The sequence below is a fragment of the Chiloscyllium plagiosum genome, chromosome 20, assembly GCF_004010195.1.
Source record: "Chiloscyllium plagiosum isolate BGI_BamShark_2017 chromosome 20, ASM401019v2, whole genome shotgun sequence".
NCBI classification, from domain to species: domain Eukaryota; kingdom Metazoa; phylum Chordata; class Chondrichthyes; order Orectolobiformes; family Hemiscylliidae; genus Chiloscyllium; species Chiloscyllium plagiosum.
This window is the reverse complement of record NC_057729.1, coordinates 49,897,262-49,918,042: the sequence shown is the minus strand read 5'-3', so window position 1 is coordinate 49,918,042 and position 20,781 is coordinate 49,897,262. Positions and strand designations below refer to the sequence as shown.

Below are 20,781 nucleotides of genomic sequence, written 5' to 3'. Positions count from 1 at the left end.
CCCTCCCCCAAGTCCTTCCTCCCTACCTTTTATCTTAGCCTGCTGGACACACTTTCCCCCTTCCTGAAGAAGGGCTGATGCCCGAAACGTCGATTTTCCTGTTCCTTGGATGCTGCCTGACCTGCTGCGCTTTTCCAGCAACACATTTTCAGCTCCCTACTCCTGTACTCAATACTCTGACCAATAAAAGAAAGCATACTCTCATCTCTGGAAAAGCTCTGCAAACCATAATCTTCTGACTGCGAGAATGAAAATGCTGGCCATTTGGAAAGTGACTGTTCAAGGAAATAGAACGAAAGGAACCCTGAATACTGCATGTGACAGCGGAAAATGGAGTGAGGTCTGTAGTTGCTGAGAATTTTCCTGCTACTTCAGTAGAAACAGGAACCTTTCAACTAGAAACTGTTTCCTGTCACTGCAATGATATGAATACAACGTCGAGTGTATGGAAAATGAGGAACTCTCTTTACCTGTGATACACCTTGGCCGCATAATTGCAAGGGATGTGACATTCTTTGCCAGTTGCCAAGGACACCACTTTCCACCAATCGCCTTCCCTACAATTTAACAGAAAAGAAATTCATTCAAAAAAAACTTATTGAAACACACAAAATTCTTCGTGGGCTTGACAAGGTAGATGCAGAAAAGCTGCTTTCCCTTGTGGGAGAGTCTAGGAACAGAGAGCAGATTCTCAGAGTAAGGGGTCACCCATTTAAGGCAGCGATGAGAAGTAGTGAATCTATGCAATGCTTTACCACAGAGGTCTGTTGAGGCCTGGTCATTAAGTACATTCAAGGCTGAGATGGACACATTTTTAGTTACTGAGGGGATCAAGGGTTATGGGGGGGAAAGGCAGGAAAGTGGAGTTGGGGATTATCAGATCAGCTACTCAATGGGCTGAATGGCCTACTTCCGCTCTTGCCTCTTCTAGTCTAACTTCATTTGCATTTTAATCAGCACGTTTCCCCAGTGTCAATGCTCATTCCCTGCAGACAACAACAGAACGTGCTTTAAGCAACTCACTAAAATTAACCACATTTACCAAAAATTGAATCCCTTTTAAGTAGAAGCTGTCTTTTCACAAATTCAAAGTACATGTGAGATCCCAACCAGTCTTTATATTTTATTCCATGCAGGCTCTTATAGATGACTGCATTAATCGTTTAAGTTACAATTAACTAATTGCTTTAACAACACAAATATTTGACAGAGTACATTGCAATCAAGTTTATTTTCTGAAGCCCTTATTCATGAGTTCTGTGTGGCAGGCCTGATCTACAAAACAAGGAGTAAGTTCCCAAACCCACCCCAGCCAGAATGGAGATTGAGCCCCATGCTATGGACTGCAAGCCGGACTGTACCAGTTTCTTGAACCTTCCCCCCTTCCTCCCCGCCACCCCACTTGCAGGGCATCTGAGTTGCCGTGGTAACATGAACGACTACCAGCTTCAGTCTTCCTGCCAAAGTAAAACGGGGAACCGCTCAGTTCTTGCTCATCGCCTTAAAATGTAAATTTGATTTCCTGCGTGTGGTAAAAATGCCATCATTATTTGCAACTACACAGTAACTCGGTGAGAAATTCCAATGTGTTGTTTGTTCCTTTTACCCCATTGGAATGATTGTACAGGCCAGAATGAGAAGCTTTCTCTGTCTACTTTTATGAATAAAGTATATTTTCGCAACAAAGAATACCATGCATTCTGGACCTTTGGACAGTGATGGTGGGGGTGCCACCACTGCTCCCCTCACATGGGTGACTTGGAATCTCCCAATCTTATAGGTGCACGTTGAAAGGATTTACAAATTGATACTTGTTTGGCCACATTATGAATGCATCTTCCTTACCCATTGAGTTGTGAGGTGTGACCTGGACCCAGATTTTCTGGCTCAGAGGTAGGGACAATACCCAATGCTTAACAATATTCTGCAGTCTAATTTGAGAATATCAGCACAGCATAGAACATAGAACAAAGAACATAGAAAAATACAGCGCAGTACAGGCCCTTTGGCCCTCGATGTTGCGCCGATCCAAGCCCACCTAACCTAAACTATCCCACTATCCTCCAAATGCCTATCCAATGCCCGTTTAAATACCCATAAAGAGGGAGAGTCCACCACTGCTATTGGCAGGGCATTCCATGAACTCACGACTCGCTGAGTAAAGAACCTACCCCTAACATCTGTCCTATACCTACCACCCCTTAATTTAAAGCTATACCCCTTCATAATAGCTGACTCCATACGTGGAAACAGTGAATAATAAGGGAAGGTTTAGCGTTTCTGGGTTTGTACCTCACCTCCAACAGGAAGCAAGTTAACTCATCCCCTTAAGCCATACAATCCATAGTAAAGTGGTAAATACACAGTGACATTAATAATCAGTATACTTCCATGAATCTCTCTGTTTCACCACTTGTAGCAAACCCCTAAGTTATGTTGCCTCTCAAACAGCAAACAACAGAATTTCATGTAAATGCATTAATACTTTCTTGTTATGGTTGCCAAATTAGGTTGGGTGCATTTCTGGAGGCGTTATCACGTGACTTCCCACCATCAACCACCCCTCCCCCAGGGTCCTGCGGTGTTAATCTACCTTCTCGGAGCAATGCTAAAGTAAACAAGTTCTTAATCACCTTCACTGGATGATTCTCAACCCATAGTCAAATCGGTCTTTCCCCATTCTACATTGTTTCATATCAACCAACGAAGGGAAAGTGTTTAAAGAAAATGGGGGGAAAGAAGCACAGAATTTATTTCCAGATATTAAGTACCCTTCTATGGGGAGGGTGGTTAATTGTATTTGCTGCTAATATCGCGCACAGTGGCCTTAACCCAATGGTTTTCAGGAAGGTCAGACTGTCAGGAATCTGAGTTGAACTATTTATGATACCTATTGCTGGAGGTCAGGGATAGAAGAGAAGGGAGATCTTTAATGTTCACACCACAAGTGTATTGGAGAACTCTGTCTGGTTTGGAGGCCTTTGGGATTTTATGTATGGGCGCACAGGGAAATCCAATCAATAAAATGATTTTCCCACATTCTAAAGAGTTAACGGCTGCACCCACAGTTAAAAACATGTCCATCACAGCCGCATGTAGAATAATACTTACTCGCTAACAACATTCAGTCTCTCGCCCACACTAATAACAGGTTCAGTATCAGATGTTGACGGGTAATTATACAGTGCCACTACCGTCATAACTTTGCTAATATCTAGAAAAAAGAAAACAAAGTTTTGAAGGCATTAGAATCCTTTTTCTTAGCAAAATTTAGGATTAGTATAAAGGTGTCAACCACGACACAAAATCAAAATGGCCTCCCTGTCACCCTTCCCATTGTTTCTCAAAATACAAGAACCTACAAATGATTCTGACCGGAATAAGAGATGAGCTTGTAATGTTATAACTGCACAGTTGCAACTTCTGTCATACGAATGGGTAGTTCCCCATTGTTGGCACCAACCATTATTTTTCTACTAAAATATCTTTAATAATGTACAGCAATGCCCATTGGATTTAACATTCACCTTTTGTTCTGGCCAGAAAGAAACTACGCTTTTTAGAAGATGATACATTTAGACTGGGATTACCATAGAAACATGAAATATAGAACAGTATAGTGCAGTACCCTTCAGCCCATCATGTCTGTGCTGACCATGAAGCCATTCTAAACTAATCCCATCTGCCTGCACACAGTCTGTATCCCTCTAATACCAGGCTGGTCATGTGTCTGTTTAAATGCCTGTTAAACGTCTCTGTTGTATCTGCTTCTACCACCTCCCCTGGCAGTGCGTTCCAGGCACCTACCACCCTCTGTGTAAAAAAATTTGCCTCGCACACCTCCTTTAAACTTCCCCCCTCTCACCTTAACCCTATGCTCCCTAGTATTTGCCATTTCCACCCTGGGAGAAAGACCCCGTCTATCCACCCTATCCATGCCTCTCATAATTTTATTTACCTCTAACAGATCATCTGTCAGCCTCTAGCACTCTAGCGAAAACAACCCAAGTTTGTCCGACCTCTCCTTATAGCTAATCCACTCCAATCCAGGCGACATCCTGGTAAACCTCCTTTGCACTTCTCCAAAGTCTCCACATCCTTCCTATAGTGTGTTACACCAGAACTATAAACAATACTCCACAAGCGGCCTAACTAAAGTCTTGTACAGCTGTAACATGACTTGACAGCTTTTATACTTAATGCTCTGATCAATGAAGGCAAGCATGTTGTATGCCTTCTTTACCATGTACCCACTTGGTTGTCACTTTAAGGGAACTATGGACTTGCATCCCAAGATCCCTCTGTATGTCAATGCTCCTAAGAGCCCTGCTGTATACTTTTGTCTTGCATTTGACCTCCCAAAATGCACCACCTCACACTTGTCAAGATTAAACTCCATCTGCCATTTCTCTGCCCAACTTTCTAACTGATGTATTATCCTGCTGCATCCTTTGATATCCTTCCCCATATCCAAAGCTCCACCAATAGTTGGTGCCATCCGCAAACTTCCTATTCAGACCTCCTATGTTTTCATCCAAATCGTTTATGTATCTTACAAACAACAGAGGTCCCAGCACTGATCCTTGTGAAACACCACTGGCCGTAGACCTGCAGTCAGACCAGTTAAATGTCTGACTGCATGGAGCTGCTTGAGAAAGTGGAGGAGCTTTTCAGGACTCAGTAGATATGGAAGTGTTAGAGACATCTCAATGATTGACGCGTGTGCTTCCAGACAACAGAAGTAAAATTATACTGATCTAAAAGTAGTGGTGACCACATTAATTCACATCGAGACCACCAATTGTATAACAAAAAAAGTCTCCGATATGTTCAGATAATAGGAACAGAAGGAGGCCATTTAGCCCCTGAACCCAATTACTGGAATCAAGGCTGATTTCTGATCTAAATCCAATTACCCATCTTTGCCCTACATTCTTTAATACCTTTGATTAACAAGGTCTATCGTTCTCAGTTCAAAGGCTGACAATTCACAGCGGCATCAATTGTCATTTGCAAAAGGGAATTCCAGCTGTCAAGAGTCACTTTTGTGTATATGTGTTACTTGACTTCATCTTGGGAAGATCTGGCTCTATTTTTTTAAGAGTCTGTGGTTCCAGATTTCCAACCAATCTTTGTTGATTCTGTCGGGAACTTCTAGGAGAAAGTGAGGACTGCAGATGCTGGCTGGAGATCAGAGCTGAAAATGTGTTGCTGGAAAAGCGCAGCAGGTCAGGATGCTGCCTGACCTGCGGCGCTTTTCCAGCAACACATTTTCAGCTCTGTCGGGAACTTCACCAACATTGTCTCTTTTTTATTCTCAAGATATGGGTGACACTGCAGGCTGGGGAGATGCCGGTGTTGGACTGGGCTGGACAATGTTAAAAATCACACAACACCAGGTTATAGTCCAATGGGTTTACTTGGAAGCACAAGCTTTCGGAGCACCTTGTTGAAGAACCACCTGATGAAGAAGCAGTGCTTCAAAAGCAAATGCTTTCAAGTAAACCTGTTGGACTATAACCTGGTGTTGTGTGATTTTTAATATTTATTATCCACTTTTAGTTGCCTGGAGAAGGTAGTGATGGATCAACTACTCTTTGAGCATCTACTATATCCTACAATGAAACTGGGGCTCTGTCTGCGCTGGTCAATCTATGTGCAGTAACCTCCCCGGATCCAGGATGGACCAGGAATGGGGGTGTCTGTTAGATGAAGCTGCTGACTGCATGAGCAATGCTAGTGGTGGCTGGGAGATGTTGCAACTAGAAGATGAATGTGCCTTTTCAGAACGATGTGGAGGAGCCGGTGTTGGACTGGGGTAGACAAAGTTAAAAATCACACAACACCAGGTTACAGTCCAACAGGTTTATTTGGAAGCACTAGCTTTTGGAGCGCTGCTCCTTCATCAGATTTTTAACCTTTTAAGAACAAGGGGCCAGGAGCTCTCATAAATACCAGTGTACCTGGCCATGATAGGTGATTCTGACTTTATCGATAAGGTAACTCTTGAACTAGCTTTAATAAAGCATCTGATCCATTATTTCCTCCCAATTGCTAGTACCAGTCAAAACCTGTTATCCGAATCTCAAGCACCTGGATTTTGAATCTCGGATGCTGGTTGCATGAGAATTCCAGGATCCGGATAACAGCATCTTTATTGTAATTTGATGTAAACTCTTCCAGCACACAGCTTGCACAGCAGTGGCCAGGAGGCGGTACCCTGATCATTCATTAACCATTCCCCAACTTCCCCCTTCCTCTTCCCCGCTCAGGGGTGCCCTCTGGTGGAGGGTATATCTTACCTGGAGAGAGTTGGTTGGTTGGGTTGGATGAAATCATGGTCATGTTCTGGTGCCTGCACTTGCTGGGTCGGCTGCCCATAATGTCCACGCCCCACGGAACTGCTCGTTACTGTTTTAAACAGCAGAGGCTGCAAAGGAAGGAGAAGGAAGATCCAATGAGCACCCGTGGTTCAATGATAATTGAAATGTGTCAGCCCCAGACAGTGAGCGGAAAGGGTTTGCTGATGTCGAACCCACTCCTGCCCTCAGACATACATCTTCCAGTGTCCCTCTGCCCACCATCTGCAAGGCACAAGTCTGGAGTGAGGTGGAATACTTGTCAGTTGCCTCGATGAGTGCAGCTTCCAAAGATACTCAAAAAGCTTAGCACCATCCAAGACAAAGCATCCCCACTTGATTGTGGCCCCATCCACTACCTTCAACATTGTCTTCCTTCACTGCCGGTGTGCATGTCCAATGTGCACAGAGAGATGCAAAGGATCCTTTGACAGCACCTTCCAAACCTGCAACCTCGAACACCTGGAGGAGCAAGGGAAGCAGATGCTTAAATGCACCAGCTGCAAGTTCCTCTCCAAGCCACACGCCATTCAGACGTGGCAATATATCTCCATTCCTTCGCTGTCACTGGGTCAAAACCCTGGCACTCCCTCCCTAACAGCACTGCAGACAGCTTGAAACAATGCCACAGCAAAGGCGATTAGGGGTGGGTGATAAATGCTGGCCTGGTGACTATGAATGTTGTTGTAACAAACACAGAGAATGCTGAAGAAACTCAGCAGGTCCTGCAGCATCTGTGGAGTGAGAAACAGAGTGAATGTTTCAAGTCTGGTATAACCTTCTCCTCAGGAACTAAGTCTCATACTGGACTCAAAATATTTTCTCTCTCCACCTGCAGAGTTTCTCTAGCACTCTCTGTGTTCATTTCAGATTTCCAGCATCTACAGTATTTTGCTTTTATTGGTAGGCGTGTTAGAAGATTTGAGTTACTGCAGTGGATGGATATCTGGAGGGCCTTGGTGTTCTGGGTCAATCATTATTTCCTAATGACACCTGTGAAACAGGTCATCTGGCTTTAATGTTCTTCATGTCGATTCAACAATGTACACACGTTCTGAGGAAGGGTCACTCAAGCCCAAATGTTAACTCTGATTCCCCTCCACAGACCTGCTGAGCTTTTCCAGCAATTTCTGTTTTGGTTTTAGATTGGCAGCGTTTGCCAAATTCATAGAATCTGAACTGTCAAGAGAAGGTGAACACTGCGGACAATCGCCTTACAGATTTCAGTGAGTTTTGGCTATCTCTTGCAATTACACTGAGAAAATTCCCAATCTTCTGGAGCATTTTGTAAAGCATTGAAGTGACTGCTTTAGCCTCTTGCCTTGCCCTGTACTGGAGAGATCTGTTCTCAGTACAGATAAAGCATACAGTCACACTTTCACACCGACCGCTTCACACAGTTACATACAGGTAGTCAACCAAACCTATCGCATTTCTTTGCCAAGTATAAAGAAAATGCAAACTGAAGCTTTATAAGGAAAAGCAAAAAGAACAGCACTAAGCCACAGTAATATTCGAAAAAGTCCCCCATTTCAAAATGACAATTCTCCCCTCTCTAGTCTTTTAAACAAATTTAAAACGAAGTTAGATGCACCTGAAGGAGCACTTTAACAAAAATAAATGCTCATGGTCAGTGGAAACCTATCCAGTCAAAGAACGGAACATCATCCAGTCAAAGCAATGTTATCCAGAGCGTGGATGCACTCAGCTCCTGTACTCCCCACTGGTCTGGAAAGACCTCTATAGTGCTGGGGAAGGGGAGGGGGAGGAGATAGCATGCTGGGGGAAGGGGGGAGGGGACAGCGTGCTGGGGAAGGGTAGGACAGCGTGATGGGGGAGGGGGAGGGGACAGCATGCTGGGGGAGGGGGGGGCAGCATGCTCCACCTCCAGGGATCCCTGAGCGTCGACGTAACTATGAAAGCGGGGCAGATGGTCAGGAACAACGAGCCCCTACTCAGCTTGCTGCCAGGCTGTGGAGGAAATGCTCTCTGATCTGTCCGACACTCCCCACGGGCGAATCAGGAGCATGGGGCTGACATGCAACCAAACTCTAAGGAGGAGTCCCTTCGAGTAACTGAAGAGGGGAAGTCCTGGGTGACAGTGGAAGGCCACTGGTTCATTTCGATGTCTCTTGGTGCTACTCTGGTAGGAGCTGCTGTTGAGCTCCAGAAACCATGTCGACTAAAGCTGTCCCTGGAAAGGGACTTTTGACAGTCATCATTCAGTGAACTATTGATTTTAAACCAGAAACTGAAGCTGATGGAAAAGCTCAGCAAGTCCGGCACTAGATTAACCCTGATTTCTCTCCATAGATGCTGCCAGACCTGCTGAGCTTTTCCAGCTGTTTCTGATTTACAGCATTCACAATTCTTTTGGTTTCTATTGATTTTAATTTATTGACATTAATCTCATCTGGAGATTTTCAACAAATAAGCTCTCCTTCTACAACCTCCATGAGTCTGAGCTATGGTTTTACAAAGCATCCATCCCTACAGTGTAGAAACAGGCCCTTCGGCCCAACAAGTCCACAATGACCCTCCAAAGGATAATCCACCCAGACCCATTCCCCTACTCTATTTATTTACCATTGACCAATGGGCAATTTAGCCCGGCCAATCTCCTAACCTGCACATCTTTGGATTCTGGGAGGAAACCGGAGCACCCGGAGGAAACCCATGCAGACACAGGGGAGAATGTGCCAACTCCACACAGACAGTTGCCCGAGGCTGGAATGGAATCTGGGACCTGGCCACTGTGAGGCAGCAGTGCTAACCACTGAGCCACTGTGCCGCCCCTTTACCTTGTGATTTTTCTATGGTTTTGAAATTGAATTCGCTCGTGAGCCCATTTCTTTAACTCTGTTGGAATAATCTGTTTTTATCATTGGCTGAGTGCTTCACTTGCTAACTGATGGGAAGTATCTTATTCAGGCCTGCACCATGAGATATACCATACATATTTGGCAGATTGGGTGTTGGGGAAAGGAGGAAGGAGGGGATGGTAGTGAGGTTGTGGGGGAGTATGGAGAGTAAGGTTGATGAGGGTATAAGTGTTGCATCATCATGGTTGTGTTACTGGGCTAGTAATCCAAAGGCTCGGTCACTGCTTTGATGAGACGTGTTTAAATCCCACAAATGGCAGCTGGGGGAAGTTAAATTCAATTAATAAATCTGGAGCAAAATGTTGCTTTCATTAATTCTGACCAGAAAGTAGAATCACAGATTTCCTACAGAGCAGATAAAGGCTATTTGGCCCAATGGGTCTGCATTGACTCTCCAAAGAGCAAGCCACCCAGACTCACCCCACACCCCATCACGGGGTTTCCCCCATGGATAATCCACCAAACCTGCATATCCCAGGACATTACGGACAATTTAGCATGGCCAATCCAAATATCCTTCACATTCCTGGATACACTGAGGCAATTTAGCAAGTCCACTCGACCTAACCTGACTGTGGGAGGAAACTCATGTAGACACGGGAGAATGCGTGAACTCTGCACAGATAGTCACCCAAGGCAGGAATCAAACCTGGGATCCTAACATTGTGAGGCAGCAGTATTAACCACTGAACCACCCTAAATTGTTTTTTAAAAATCTGTCTAGGTTGCTAACACTCCTCAGAGGCCAGTTTCACCCTGTTGGCCTTCTGAATCCAGGTATGGTTGACTCTCAGCTTCTCTCTGGAAAGGCTCAGCAAATCTTTCAGATGCATTGACCTGCTGCAGAAACTGTGTGAATACTTACTCCACATGGACTGCGGCAATTCAAAAAATGTATGAGCTGTTAGAGTTCGGCATATAACCACCACATGCCAAATACCGAACTAAAACTAAAATTGAAACACGTTGAGTCTTTCACTCTTCAGGTGTTCGACTTCAACGCATTGAAAGCACCGGGAATAGGAAAGGCAGTTATTTGAAGATTGTTTCATTCTGAGCTGAAACCATGAGGTTTCCTGCATTAACGGCACCTCCAATGGAGTTTAAAGTTTCCTTCTCACAGAAATGAGACTTTGTGGCCTCCGTGGAAACAGCAAGTCTACTTACTTACCCAGAGGAGATCAGCTATGAGATATCTGCATCATCCATGGTTCTGTGATTTTGCCATGTTCAGTGTTAATCATGGTATACTGTACAAAGGTACTCACCAGATATCATTGGAAACTGGATCTGGGTTTTTTTTTTACAGTGTGGAAACAGACCCTTCTGGCCCAACCAGTCCACACCGACCCTCCGAAGAGTAACCCGCCCAGACCCATTTACCTCTGACTAATGTACCTAACACTATGGGCAATTTAACATGGCCAATTCACCTGACCTGCACATCTTTGGACTGTGGGAGAAAACCAGAGCACCCGGAGGAAACCCATGCAGACACAGGGAGTATGTGCAAACTCCACACAGACAGTTACCCGAGGTTGGGATCGAACCTGGGACCCTGGCACTGTGAGGCAGCTTTGCTAACCACTGAGTCACTGTGCTATGTGGTTGATTCATGTGTGGCTTTCCATTTCTTGCACTTTAGATCTTTTCTTCATATCAACTGTGCCAGAGTGTTGTGTGCCAGAATGACTAGCTCATACTACCCAGCTAACAGATATGGAAAGTCATGACAATGCAGCAATAAAGCCAACCTTCATCTCAAGCAAAAGTAAGATTCCCCATGTCGTTTGCACGCTGTTTTCAGGAGTTTGGTTATTTTGTGACTTCAGTTATTTTGTCCTTAAATAACTTCAAAAATTATGTGTGGTGGAATAAAGTTTTATTGGGTAAAGGCAAAATACTGTGGATGTCGGAAATCTGAAATAACCGTGGGGGAATACTGGAAAAACTCAGCAGGTCTGGTGGTAACTGTGGAGAGAGGAATGGAGTTAACATTTTGAGTCCAGTGCGGCTTCTTCAGAACTTCTCTGAAGAAGAGTCGCATCAGACTCAAAACATTAACAGTTTCTTTCTCCACAAATTTAAAAGGGACCTAAGGGGCAACTTTTTCACGCAGAGGGTGGTACATGTATGGAATGAGCTGCCAGAGGAAGTGGTGGAGGCTGGTACAATTAAAACATTTAAAAGGAATCTGGATGGGTATATGAATAGGAAGGGTTTGGAGGGATATGGCCAGGTGCAGGCAAATGGGACTACATTAGGTTAGGATATCTGGTCGGCATGGATGAGTTGGACTGAGGGGTAAAGTTCCATGCTGTACATCTCTATGACTCTTTCAATGCTGCCAGATATTCCAAATTTCAGCAACTTTTTCAGAGTTTTAGTGGAACTTCCTGAGACACATCCAATGCACTACAGGAAGAGGTCCCATCTTTCAGGTGGTACTGCAAGCCTGTGGCCCTTCCACATTAAATATCCCGATCCATTATTCTGAAGGGTGTTCTCCCCAGTCTCCTAGCTAATGTTGAACCCTCAACCAACATCAATATGAAAAGGTTATCACATTGCTGCACACAAATTGGCTGCCCTTAAACACTAATTATAATTCTCAAAAACATTCTTTGGGTGTCATTTGAGGTCGCGAAGGACCCTCTATAAATATAAGTTTCTTTCTGGTATTTCGTGAATGACTTAGACAGAATTATGAAGTGATTTACAAACCCCATGGAACTAGCCCCCAGGCACTGCAGAAAGACAGCAGCGTCTCACAGAATAGATACAAATAAAACATAAGCTGAAAGGGGTTGTCATATAACATGCGTACAACAAATGTACATATACATAAACATCCCAAATTGGATATAGGGGACATATGGAGTGACATAGAATTGCACACTTAACTAGAGGTTGATGCACAGGCAAGAGCTAATATAGGTACACAGAAAGACAATATACTTGTCTGAAAGTCACATAAAAGACATTGGTGCACATAAACACATTGCTGCACACGTGGCATAGCAGAATTGTCACCAGGTTAGCAACTCAGAGACCTAGACTAATGCCATAGCTCAAACCCCACTTAGGCAACTGGGGAATTACAATTACCTCCACAAAGATCTGGCATTGAAAGCTGGTCTCAGTGATGGTAAGTATCGTCAATTGTCATTTAAATAAAAGTGAACTGGTTCATTAGCGTACATCAGGGGAGGAAATCTGCCACCCTAACTAGTTTGGCCTAGATGTGACTCCAAACCCACAGCAGTATGGTTGGCTTTCAAGCCACTCAGATCAAGGGCTATTAGAAATGGGTGATCAATGCTGACCTTACCAGTGACACTCACATATGGTGAAAGAGAAAAGGGACACGTGCTCACCCCAGACTGACACACTCATTAACAGACTGACCTACACACGTGCAGAGAGACTGGTTCATCTAGGTGGGTTGGCATTAGTGAAGTGGAAAACAATCAGGAGTCCGAATCGTTTTGCCTTCCTGGATGAAATAACACATCCGGTAAGGTTTGTAGTGTACAAGAATTAAAATTTAGCTCGCAATTCTTAAATAATAAACAACTAAGAGCAAAATGATGGAGACAGCCCATCAATGTTTGAGACATTTATTAAACCAATGTTGGGGTCAGTAAACCAAAAAATACCTATATTTATATAGAGCCTTGGGTGTAATAAAAATCCCAAAGCGCATTGCAAAACAAAATGATGTTAAACATTATAATAAATACAAAAAATAATCAAACAATAAAAATGAGTCCTGATTGAATGGTGGGGCAGATTCAATGGGTCAAATGGCCTAATAAATTCTATTTCTTATGGAGCTGCTGAGGAATTAATATTAAATGTTAGGTTAGATGAACAAAAGCTTGGTTAAAGAGGTTGATTTTAAACGTGTGCTATGGAGAACACAGAGAGTTAGAGAGACAGAGATGAACAGGGTGGTGTTCCAGAGCATGAGGACTCAATCACTAAAGACACTGCTATCACTGAGGAGCACTGAAGATTATGAAAAGGTTAGCATTAGTGGACAGAAGATATGGGTGGTTGGGCTGAAAGAAGTGACAGAGACAATGAGAGATTAGACCCTGGTGGAATCAAAAGTGGGCGCAAGAATTTAAAATTAGGACATCGCTAATTGACCAGAGACCCTTGTAGGTCAGTGAGCAGAGGGGCAATGTGAGAACACAGGTTGATCCAAGAAGCAGGGGTTTAGAAGATCTCATGTTTATAAAGAGTAGCATGTGGGAAAATAGCCAGGACTATGTTGCATCATCAAGGCTAAAGGCTTATGAGAGTTTCATAAAACCAATTTACTGGAAACATTAAATTCTGGCCTGTTAGGACCATGTAGTAACTTTCAGTTTGTGCCAGGGCTCCCTGATCCCTCTCCTGGATATCCCCATCCTCTCCTGAAACCATCAACTCTTGTTCTAGATTCATCTTTTGCCTCTGATGTTTCACACATGCCATTCATAAAGTGTGTTCCAAACAGGAAGCAGTAAAATGCAATGTGAGTTCTGAGGGGTCACTGGCCTGGATTGATTTCCAGCAAGAAACATGGATCCCTGACTCACTTCGCTCATCATTCCCCATCTCCCCACTACCATATCCAGCAGGTACTGAGACCTATTGCATTCAGGCCTGTTCCTCATCCATTTGGCACAAGATGAGAACCATGTATATGCTCACCAAGCCATTAGAGTCATAAGACCATCTGATATAGAAACAGAATTAGGCCATTCAGCCCACTGGGTCTAGTCTGGCTGATGTGTTTCTTAACCCCATTCTCCTGCCTTCTCCCCTATAACCTTAATCCCCTTACCAATCAAGAGCCTATCTATCTCTGTCTTAAATACACTCAATGGCTTGGCGTCCCCAGCCCTCTGAGGCAATGAGTTCCATAAATTCACCACCCTCCAGCTGAAGAAATTCCTCCTTATCTCAGTTCTTAAGAGCCGTCCCTTCACTCTGAGGCTGTGCCCTGGGTCCTAGTCTCTCCTACTAGTGAAAATATCTTCTCCATATCCACTCAATCCAGACCTCTCATTATTCTGTAAGTTTCAATCAGAGCTACCCCGTCATCCTTCTAAACTCCATCGAGTACAGACCCAGAGTCCTCAACCATTCCTCACATGACAAGCCCTTCATCCGCAGGATCATTCTTGCAAACTTCCTCTGGACTCTCTCCAATGTCAGCACATCCTTCCTTAGACACACGGCCCAAAACTACTCACAATATTCCAAATGCAGTCTGACCAAAGCATCATACAGCCTCAGCAGTACATCTCTGCTCCTGTGCTCTAGCCCTCTTCACAGACTCATAAAGTCAAGTAAGGCAGAGACTTTAAATATCATTTGATGCCACCTTGGGGAGAGGTGCATCGTAATTGGGAGGAGGGGTGGGGGGGGGGGGTGGGGGAAGTCCAAACCTAAGATTTCAAAATGTAAGGCAGTCACTCATAAATCCAGTGGGAGCTTGGGAGAAATGACGTTACCCAGAATGAGGTGAGAATGGAAAACTCATTACCATGTGGGAACGTCGAGGTGAACAGCTTCTACGGTTTGAACAGAAACTGGAGAAGTACGAGAAGAAAAATGGAATGTGCTAATAGGGTTAAAGAATGGGAGGAAGATGATGGAACACAGTATAATCATGTGCTAACTGGCTGAGCCAGACAGCTTGTTTCTCTGCCCTCTACTGCATCTCCTTCTACATCTTCCAGTCTTGTTTTGCCAGGCGCAGTAAATAGATAAACTGTGAACTCCAACATTTGTGTTGGTGCTCCCAAACCCGCGTTGTAGAATTATTATCGTTTAGGAGTTTTAAAAAAAAAAGAATGAATTGATGCCGGGTGATAAGAACATTTTGACTTGCAAAACGCTTTCTTTTTCATTCTCCGTGTTCTCAGTCTTCTTGAGTAAGCTCAATATATGATCTGGAGGATGTACCTAACCACAGCTATTGTACAACCAAACCAAGTTTCCAACCGCAAAGAAAGCTGCACAATGAGCTCAGGCAGCTAGCACTAATAACTAGATAGATCTGCTCTGGTCTCATATTATTGAGGGTCTACCCCCTCACTTGCATCAGCAAGCCCACACATTCAAGCCTCTCAGTTTAACTCTCCTGATGTTAATCGAGGATTTAATGTATCGTAAAAGGATCAACACTTTCTTGTCTTCCATGCCTCATATGTACCATTCTATCTTATTCAAAACAGGGGAAACAGCTTCGAAGCTTTTGCACATGTAAAAGAAATTGTTTTGCTGACTGAAGAGGACTTTCATTAAAAAATGTTTTAACCAGAATTCCAGGGTGTAAGTGGTTATTACAGAGTGTGACCACACTGCACCGTGAAACTACAACTCAAGCTCAGGGAGTTCTTTGTGTGTGTTTGTGTTTGAGATGGCAACAGAACTAGGGCAGAGAATGTACAAGGGGAAAATGTCAGACAGTCACAATTGTGTGTCAAAGTTTATGTAGCTGGAGCAGCACCACACTAAAATTGAATGTGAATTTATAATTCAAACATACAAATAAACATGTCACAATGACATATTCCTGATACAAGAATGAAAACAGAGACACTAATCCTCGTTCTCTCAAGTTGGTGGTGTTGCTCCTAATGTCAAATAGTTCAAAATAATAATAATAGTAAATTGGACAAATGTGTGTGTGCGTGTGTCTGTGTGTGTGTGTTTATGTGTGTCTATGTGTCTCGTGTGTGTCTGTGTGTGTCTGTGTGTCTTGTGTTGTGTTTGTTTTATGTGTGCGTGTGCATGTGCATATGTGTGTGTTTATGTGTGTCTATATGTCTCGTGTTTGTGTTTGTGTGTGTCTGTGTGTCTTATGCTGTGTTTGTTTGGTGTGTGTGTATGCGCACGTGTGTATGTGTGTTTGTGTGTGTGTGTGTGTGTTTGTAAAAATCTGAATCTAACTTTTCAAATTACTGTCAATCTTTCTTTAAATTGTGCAGGAGAAGGCCATTCAGTCCATTCTGCCTCTGCTAGGTATTTGAAAAAGCTATCCAATTAGTACTATTCCCTACTCAATTTCCACAGCCTTGTGTACTTTTTAATCTCTCGTATATATTCAACTCCCTTTTGGAAATTGTTGTTGAATCTATTTCTGCCTTTCAGGCAATATGTTCCAAATCACATCAAGTTATTGTGGTTTAAAAAAGTGTCCTTATCTCCCTTTCCAAAACGAATTTCAGAATAACAACAAATTCCAGGATTGTCCAAACGCATGAGCAGACAGAAATCCTGGAATCATTACAATCACCAGGTTTACTAAGAGCATGTAAACTGAGGGAGACAGGAGACGCACAGGGATAGACAAACTGATTCGCAATTCCCATACGTTAGACAAGGGCAGGAGTACAACACTGTGAAGCATACCACCTTTCTGCAGTTAGTCTGGCAGCGGCTGCGGAGAAAAAGCAAAGTTAACGTTTCGGGTCCCGTGACCCTCCTTCAGAATGTTCTGGAGACAGGTCACTGGATCCAAAATGTTAACTCTACTTTCTCTTTCCACAGATGCTGTCAGACCTGCTAGGTTTTCCCAGCTATTTCTAGTTTTGTTTCTGATTTCCAGTACTCACAGTTCTTTGGTTTTATTTGTTTACTGTCTGCAGCTACTGAGGCTCTTGTACTTGGGGAAAGGCGATAACATGCAGGAAAGTTACAGGAAGATGCAAGAGCTTAGGAGTGGGGATAATGAGAAAGAACTGGGAAAATAACCGTGTGTAGAGAAAAATGGTGGATAAAATGTGTGCGGATTGTATATTGATTGTGATAGATCATTTGTTTAACTATTTATTCATCATAGTTAATTGTTTGCCGGCAATAATGCATTAACTGAGGATTTGCTCGAGCCCCTGTTGGTATACACAGATAAAAGAAGTTGTTTGGTTTTGGGAATGTACATCTGCAATGTGCAACTCTGTAAATAAATATATAATGACTGAAGAGTTGTTCCGCTCTACCCTTCAACCTGCTCTCTGGAGTAGAATTGTCTCCAGCTGAATTTTCTTAATCAGTGTGCTTCCAGGCTAATGAGAAGGCAAGCAATGTTGGATCTAGCTTTAGAGAATGCAATGGGGCACTGCAGCTTTGTTCAGTCAGATGTAGTTGGGAGACCTGCCTGATCCTTTGTGAATTGTGCCATGGAACTCCAAACTTTAGATAGGATAATAGTAACTTATTATTATCTTAGCAATAACTCACTTGGGTAATAAAGAACTATAACCCCAATTAATTGGCGCCTAAGAGAGGCCACTTTATCCTTCTGAATTCACTCACCTGCTTTGAAGCGGACATGATAACAGTTCAAGCACTGAAATGTAATTTTGCTTTTCCAAATAACACAGGCCTCAGCACTTACATAACGTACCAATGTTTCCACTATTTCTGATTAGCAAAGTTATGAGTTAGAATTTAGAATAATGTAGACAGAACTAGGGTTTTTCAATTAGTTAGAAGGAATGTTCAGAATTAAAAATCACCAGGTTGTAGTCCAACAGGTTTAATTGGAAGCACTAGCTTTTGAAGCGCCGTTCCTTCATCAGGTGGTTTTGCGATTTTTAGCTTTGTATACCCCAGTCCAACACCGGCATCTCCAAATCATGAGTTCAGAATGTATTTTTAGTTTTTGTACAGCTTCTGAAAACGTACTTATAATGTATTCTGCCCTGTCCTGCTTCTACTTCAGATGCTAAACATAAATAAAGTTTTATTTTTAAGAACGTTTAACGTTTTAAACTTGTCAATTTCTCTGTAGACTGGACCCTTGCCCATGTTTCTCAATATTTGCATTAGCAGATTCCAAAACTAATGCAGTGATCAAAAAGATGGAAAATAATAACCATTGTCTACTGTAGGAAAAATCCATCTTATCCACTGATGTCCTTTACAGAAGGAATTCTGGCATCCTTACCTGATCTGGCCTACATTTGACTCCAATACCACAGCAATATGGTTGACTATTAAATACTCTCTGGTCAATTAGGGGTTGGTCATAAATGCTACCCTAATCACATATCAAGAGTGAACAATAAAAAAAAATAGCCACCATTTAGTCTCAAAAAGATGTTCATCCTTTTATTTAGACTTAATGATTTGCCTTAGGATAACTGTAAGTTGTAAAGAATATATGAACATTGAACCATACAGCACAGTACAGGCCCTTCGGCCCTCAATGTTGCGCTGACCTATAAAACCGATCTAAAGCCCATGTAACCTACACTATTCCACTCTCATCCATATATTTATCCAAAGATCATTTAAATGCCCTTAAAGTTGGCGAGTTATGAGTTCAGTTGAAGCTACTTGAACCCGCATGACCCAGAATTGCCCTCAGTGGGGGCTGTTTCAGGATGTGCAGTGAGAAAGGTGCCATATAAATGTACATTATTGTCAATCAGACTAAGTTGGTGGAGAATGAATAAGAATAGCAAAATACTTTAAGAGATTAATGTGCGAATGTCACAAAACCCAGGCACTGCCACACATCTCACTGACTTTGCAAAGGCTGTTACACGTGACAATAAGTTCAATTCAATTCAATTCGATTTGAGTTACATATCTTCAGCAACAGTGTGTCGTGAACACAGACAGTTTCCCCTTAGTCAGCACCCATATTCCCCACCCACAGCTCTCCGAAAACATTGCAAAACTTGCAAAATGTGACCCGAGACGTTAGAGCTGATTGAGCACACTGTTGGGGCAGAGTTGACGAGAGCTTTGCTGTGGTTCCCAGCTCGCTCCATCAGACCTGGGAGAGGTGTGTGTGAAATGAGAAGATCCCATCTGCCAGCACTTACAGCCTCACACACTGATGGACCCAAACTTTACACACACACAGACACACACACACAGACATACACACACACACACAAATCAGCTATCACAGCGCGAAAATTATTCTATATATTTCTTCAGCTCCCTTGTTCTCATCATTGCTGGTAAAATATATAACATTTAATACTTACAGCATTGTCTCCTCTGTTCACTGATACAAGTCTTATCTCCTCTCTTGCACTTTTCCTCCTCACTGGAGGATGCAAAACCCAACAATCAGTTAATCCAATAAAGCCCCTCCTGGGGTGAAGAAGGTAGAACGTTGATGTGACCTGGAATCTTACAAGAGCACTAACAGTGTGGAGATTATGTTTGTGCAGAATGAGTCATTATGCAGCTACAGCTGGAGTTGTCTCCAGAGTGTGCAATGTTGTCTGATGACATGCTGGCTTTAAGTCCCAGCATTTACATAGCTGGCATCAGCTCTACATCTCCCCAGTTGTGTTTCCTGTGACGTTCTACCTTAAGCCTGTCTGATAAATGGTTCCTGTTTATGCTCATATTTTGCGCAATAACTTTTTTCTGACTGTGTAATGGAATGTTTACCCCTCATCACAAGCTCCATCCATCTAGCAAATCCGCATCGAACTGATTTTTTTTGTGTGGGGGTATGGGTTGTCAATGTTTTACGTTCGGACATAACTTTCCTTCCAGTTCAATTTCTTGCTGCTTTTCTCCTGGTCATTGCTAGGTTTCACTGACATTCAGGGCTGTGTGAACCCTGACATGCCTTCGCCATTATTTTTATACCTGCCCTGGCATTAAAGTCATGCCAATCCAGAGATTCCAGCTGTTCTGCTGTGGAGGCAACACTGCCAAGCCCAATTCCATTCTCATCTGCTGCACTGCATCAGCTGCAGGGAAAAGATGGATAGAGAGGTGCTTCCACCCAGGGGAATCGCATCTTCACTTTGCCAGGCTGTTTGAGATTTCAGATCATCTCAATATCACGCGGCGGAACTGTAATATGCTTTTGCCCCATTCTCTTAAAATCAAAATTTGTATTGCATTCTGTCTGGGTCTGCAGACGGACCCTACAAAAGATTCTGTAGTCATGGAATGTATTGGGTACCTGGCTGGGAGGTACTGAGGCAACATTCTCTGTCAATGTTCCATTGTAATGGGGAGGTGGTGGGGTCATAGTAACCCCACTGGGCTAGAAATCCAGAGGCTGAGGTAAATGCGAGAGGGACATGTGTTCAAATCCCACCACAGCAGCTAGTGAGTTTAAATTCAATTAATACATCTGGAATATGAAACTAACAGCATTAATAGTGACCATGAGACTGTCGTTAATTAAAAACCAACTGGTTCACCAATCAGAGAAGGAAATCTGCCATCCTTTGTCAATCTGGCCTACATGTGACTCAAAACCTATACAAATATTGACTCTTAATATAACTCTCCAAATGGCCTTTCAACCTATTGAGTTTGAGGACAATTAAAGATGGGTAATAAATACCAAAATCCCAATCCCAAAAATGAAAAATTTTTTCAGCTGACCTGACAAGGATTTAATCCACACATATTTACAGACAGGGCCAACAGCTTGCTGTATTTGGTCATCTCAAATCTGCCTGAATAGTATCTCAATCACCAACTTGAAACATTGATTTTCGTCATGGTGGCAGGACAGAAGACATGATGAAGATTCACTGTTCTCC

The 20,781-nt window shown here is 43.1% G+C and overlaps 1 protein-coding gene across 2 annotated transcripts in view; it reads right to left on the bottom strand.

The window, feature by feature from the left end:
• Positions 1-19,539, bottom strand: part of LOC122560262 (src-like-adapter 2) — a 31,664-nt gene extending 12,125 nt beyond the window's left edge. Inside the window, exons 1-4 of one of the 2 annotated variants that reach the window (XM_043710775.1) lie at positions 19,249-19,539; positions 6,303-6,430; positions 3,112-3,214; positions 471-557 (exon numbers count right to left, since the gene is read on the bottom strand). In XM_043710775.1, the coding sequence (XP_043566710.1) occupies positions 471-557; positions 3,112-3,214; positions 6,303-6,381 (269 nt within the window). In that variant the 5' untranslated portion in view covers positions 6,382-6,430; positions 19,249-19,539. Of the gene's footprint in view, positions 1-470; positions 558-3,111; positions 3,215-6,302; positions 6,431-12,649; positions 12,669-19,248 lie in introns of those variants that run through there. The other variant, XM_043710776.1, reaches the window with a different exon arrangement.
• Between the last annotated feature and the right edge of the window lie 1,242 nt (positions 19,540-20,781).